At 42.5% G+C, this 3,792-nt stretch overlaps 1 protein-coding gene across 1 annotated transcript in view; it reads right to left on the bottom strand.

Moving 5' to 3' along the window:
- The window catches only part of LOC109704034 (receptor kinase-like protein Xa21), a 6,684-nt gene extending 3,786 nt beyond the window's left edge, over positions 1–2,898 (bottom strand). The window contains exon 1 of the mRNA XM_020224774.1: positions 4–2,898. Coding sequence (XP_020080363.1) covers positions 4–2,898 — 2,895 coding nt within the window. The remainder of the gene's footprint in view (positions 1–3) is intronic.
- Positions 2,899–3,792: the final 894 nt, after the last annotated feature.

The following is a 3,792-nucleotide window of genomic DNA, read 5'->3' on the forward strand; positions in this document are numbered from 1 at the left end:
TGCATTTGGATGTAGCCACTCTTCTAAGCTTCCATTAGGCATGTACTCAAATACCAAGGCCTTGAAATCGTTACCGCGGTGATCCAAACTAGAGCACGATGTAAGAATTTTGACAAGATTTCGATGTCGAATGCTTCTCAGGGCCTCACATTCAGACATAAAACTCCTGAAAGCCCCATGCTGTTGAAGGTTAAGCACTTTCACCGCGACGATGTCGGCATTTTCATAGTTCATGGCGGCTTTATAAACCGACCCAAAACTTCCCGTGCCGATCAGATTATCTGAGGAGAACCCATTTGTAGCCCTGAAGAGCTCATCGTAAGATACTTTCGTGTGTCGGTTTCTTAAGGAAAACCTTGACAGCGGCTTTCTCCGAGAGTTTTTTATCAAGTGATGTATCCCAAGCAAGCACGTGATTATAATCAAACATAAAATTGCTCCACAGGTAGGAATGAGTATTACCTTGAGTTTATAATCAGAGTGATGTTTTGCTGCAAAGGCTTCTGAAGTGCATTTCGGCAAGTGTAATTCTGGAATTCCGCCACAGAGCTTAGGGTTTCCAATAAGCGAGACTTCGCTCGCATTCTTAAAGACCCCTTTCATCGGCACTTGACCCTCAAAACTGTTGAAGGAGAGATTCAAGTTTCGTAGATCCGAGAGCTCATCAAGGGATGCTGGTATTTGGCCTGAGTAGAAGTTTTTTGAGAGATCAAGCTCTTTGAGCCCTCTTAAATTGCTAATAGAGGAAGGAATGGACCCTTGAAATAAGTTATCCTCCAAATGAAGGATTTCCAAGATGGCGCATTTGCCGATGGTGTCTGGAATCTCACCAGAGAGCTTATTATTTGAGAGATCAAGCTCCCTGACATTTATCAAGTTGCCCACTTCTAAAGGTAATGAATTGTTCAGTAAATTATGCGACAAGTCAAGGAAGTTTGCGAGCGATGAAATGCTCAAAACTTCTTTTGGAATGGTACCACTTAGCCTATTATTTGATAGATTTAACAACTCCAGCATTAACATGCTGCTTAATGTCCGTGGAATGGCTCCTTCAAATTCGTTGCTGCTGAGACGGAGCTTGTCCATTCGTGTTAGGTTGCCCAAAGTGAGAGGAATTTCACCCGAGAGCATGTTGTTCGACAGATCCAAGTACTGTAATTGCCAAAGATGACTGATTTCTATAGGAATTGTGCCTCGAAAATCGTTAACACTCATATCAAGATAAGTTAGATTGATGAACTTCTCAATCTCAGCAGGTATAATTCCTGATATTTGGTTCTTAGCGAGTGATAAATAATTAAGACTGGTGGAAAGATTGACTATTGATTTGGGCATCATGCCTTGAAGTAGATTGTCTTGTAGTTGCAACGCTCGAAGACTGGTGCAGTTGGTCAGTGCTGTAATGAAGCTCCAATCACTAGGCTTCCTGGCTTCGAGTCGATTGCCGGCCAGTTGAAGCCACAAAAGACTCTGCAAGGCTCCAAGGCTCGGCGGTATCGTGCCACGGAATGCATTGGCCAATAGCTCAAGTTCGTTCAGCCCAGAAGCATTGGACAAGGATGCTGGAATTCGCCCCCCAAGCTGATTAATACCCATACTAAGGACTTGAAGGTTCGGAAGTGCATTTCCGATATTGGAGGGTAGAGTTCCCTCGAGTTGGTTTTCAAAGAGTTCTAAGGACTTGAGGGATGATAGATTGTAAAGGGATGACGGTATTTCCCCTGTTAAGTTGTTCATCCCGAGAAGGAGATATTCGAGAGATGAAAGTCGTCCGAGCGAGATTGGGATCGTCCCGAGGAGATGATTAGAAGTGCAGTCCAGAAAAGAGAGGACCGGAAGTTCTGCAAAGTGAGGAATTTCGCCATGAAGGTTGTTTACTGCTAGCGAAAGCTGGCTCAAAGAGGAGAGGTTCGTAAGAGTCGACGGAATGGTTCCTGTGAGACTATTCTGTTGGATTTCAAGCATGTTCAAGGAGGGAAGGCTACCGAAGGATGGAGGCATGGGTCCTGACAAGTTATTTTTGCCGAAAGAAAGATAGATTAGGGAAGAGAGATTCCCAAGTGAATCCGGGATGGACCCAGAAAGGCTATTGAATTTTAGATCAAGGTTTTGAAGCTGAGCAAGATTGCCCAAAGTAGCCGGGATGGCTCCTGTAAGATTATTGTAGCTTAGAGTTAACGATATTAACCTTGAAAGATAGCCAAGCTCTGGTGGAATTTCTTCTGTGAGAAAGTTATTGCTTAGATCGACAACCTGAAGCTCTTGACAATGCGTTAGATTGGAAGGGATTGTTCCTTGTAACATGTTTTGACGCAGCATAAGCTCTCTAAGACCGGAAAGACTCGATAGAGTTGGTGGGATCTCACCGTCGAGCTTATTATCTCTCAAGTTGAGTAGTTGAAGATTAGAGCAATTGCCGAGCGAAGACGGGATCGTTCCGCGAAGAGAATTCACACTCAGGTTGAGATATCGCAGCCGGCATAGGCTTCCAAACTCCTCCGGGATGCTCCCGTCTAGCATGTTGTCGGACAGGTCAATCCTCCGGATGAATGTGAGGTTGGCTACGGCGGGCGATACGAGGCCGGTTAGGCGGAGGGACTTGAGGTCTAGGGCCGTGACCCTGTTGGGATGGCGGCGGCCGCAGGAGACACCGCGCCACCTGCAGTAGTGGAGAGAGCCGTTGTTCCACGAAAGAAGCGCACCGAACGGATCGTCATCGATGAGGGACTTGAAGGAGAGGAGGGCGGCGCGGTCGGATGCAGCTTGTTTGATCCCGGCGGCGGCAGTGGCGGTGCACCAGGCGGCGGACATCACATATAGTAGGATGATGAGAAAAAATAGTGCATGGAAAAGGCTTTCCATTCTACGAACTAAGACAGGAGAAGCGCCTAAAGCCATAGTAATCCTGCAGTAGCTCTTGGTTGATATTTAATGTTGGCCACTTGAAAGATAACAAACTTACTTCCACGCTTATTAGTCAAAAATCCTATTTAGGTGTTGTAAGGTAGCAATACCATGATGTGAGAATACTCATGTACCTATATAGTACCGCAATTAATGCTTCTGCAAAATGTCACTAACGGTAATTCGTTAAATGCTTAATAATTAGTACCCGAATTTTTATGTTTGAGGTTTAATTACTTTGTATTTTAGCTAAGCAAGCAGCTAAAATCATCTACTCCTATATCTAGCTCTATATTCATGCTCTGTAAAAAATAAACAAAGCCACACTACAAAAAAAAAAAAAAAAAAAATTTAAACATGTTTTTTTTATATTTAAAAGCGTCTCTTAAAACATCACTTCTTATATACCGCCGCTTATGCCAAGCGTCGATAAAATATATTATGATGTTTTAAAGTGTCAGAATTTTTAAGAATTTTTTTGAAATTCTAACGCTTTAAAGTGTCAAAAATTAAAAATAATAATGAAGTATATCATCTAATAAATTGGTTTGTTGTAATAGAGGGTTTTATATGACGACGCTTTTTGAAATATCGTTGTTAAGTGTTATTTAAAAAACATCCTTATATCGAAAGATTTTTATAGTGCCATTTAATTGTAACTGCACATTTGCGTATTGTAAAAAATGAACCAAGTGGCTAACTAAAGGCACCCACTAACAGTATATTCGTGCAACGCATCGCTATTTCAATACAACCAAAATTTGTTGTGTTATAAAGAAATTGGTGGAAATTGGTGGACAATTAGTGGATTGACGTTTGTAGAGGTGACTGGAGTAAACGAGGAGACCAGTCCACGAAACAGGTCGAATTATTGGATGCTAATTTTTT

The sequence above is a fragment of the Ananas comosus genome, unplaced genomic scaffold (genome assembly GCF_001540865.1).
Source record: "Ananas comosus cultivar F153 unplaced genomic scaffold, ASM154086v1, whole genome shotgun sequence".
Lineage (NCBI taxonomy): Eukaryota > Viridiplantae > Streptophyta > Magnoliopsida > Poales > Bromeliaceae > Ananas > Ananas comosus.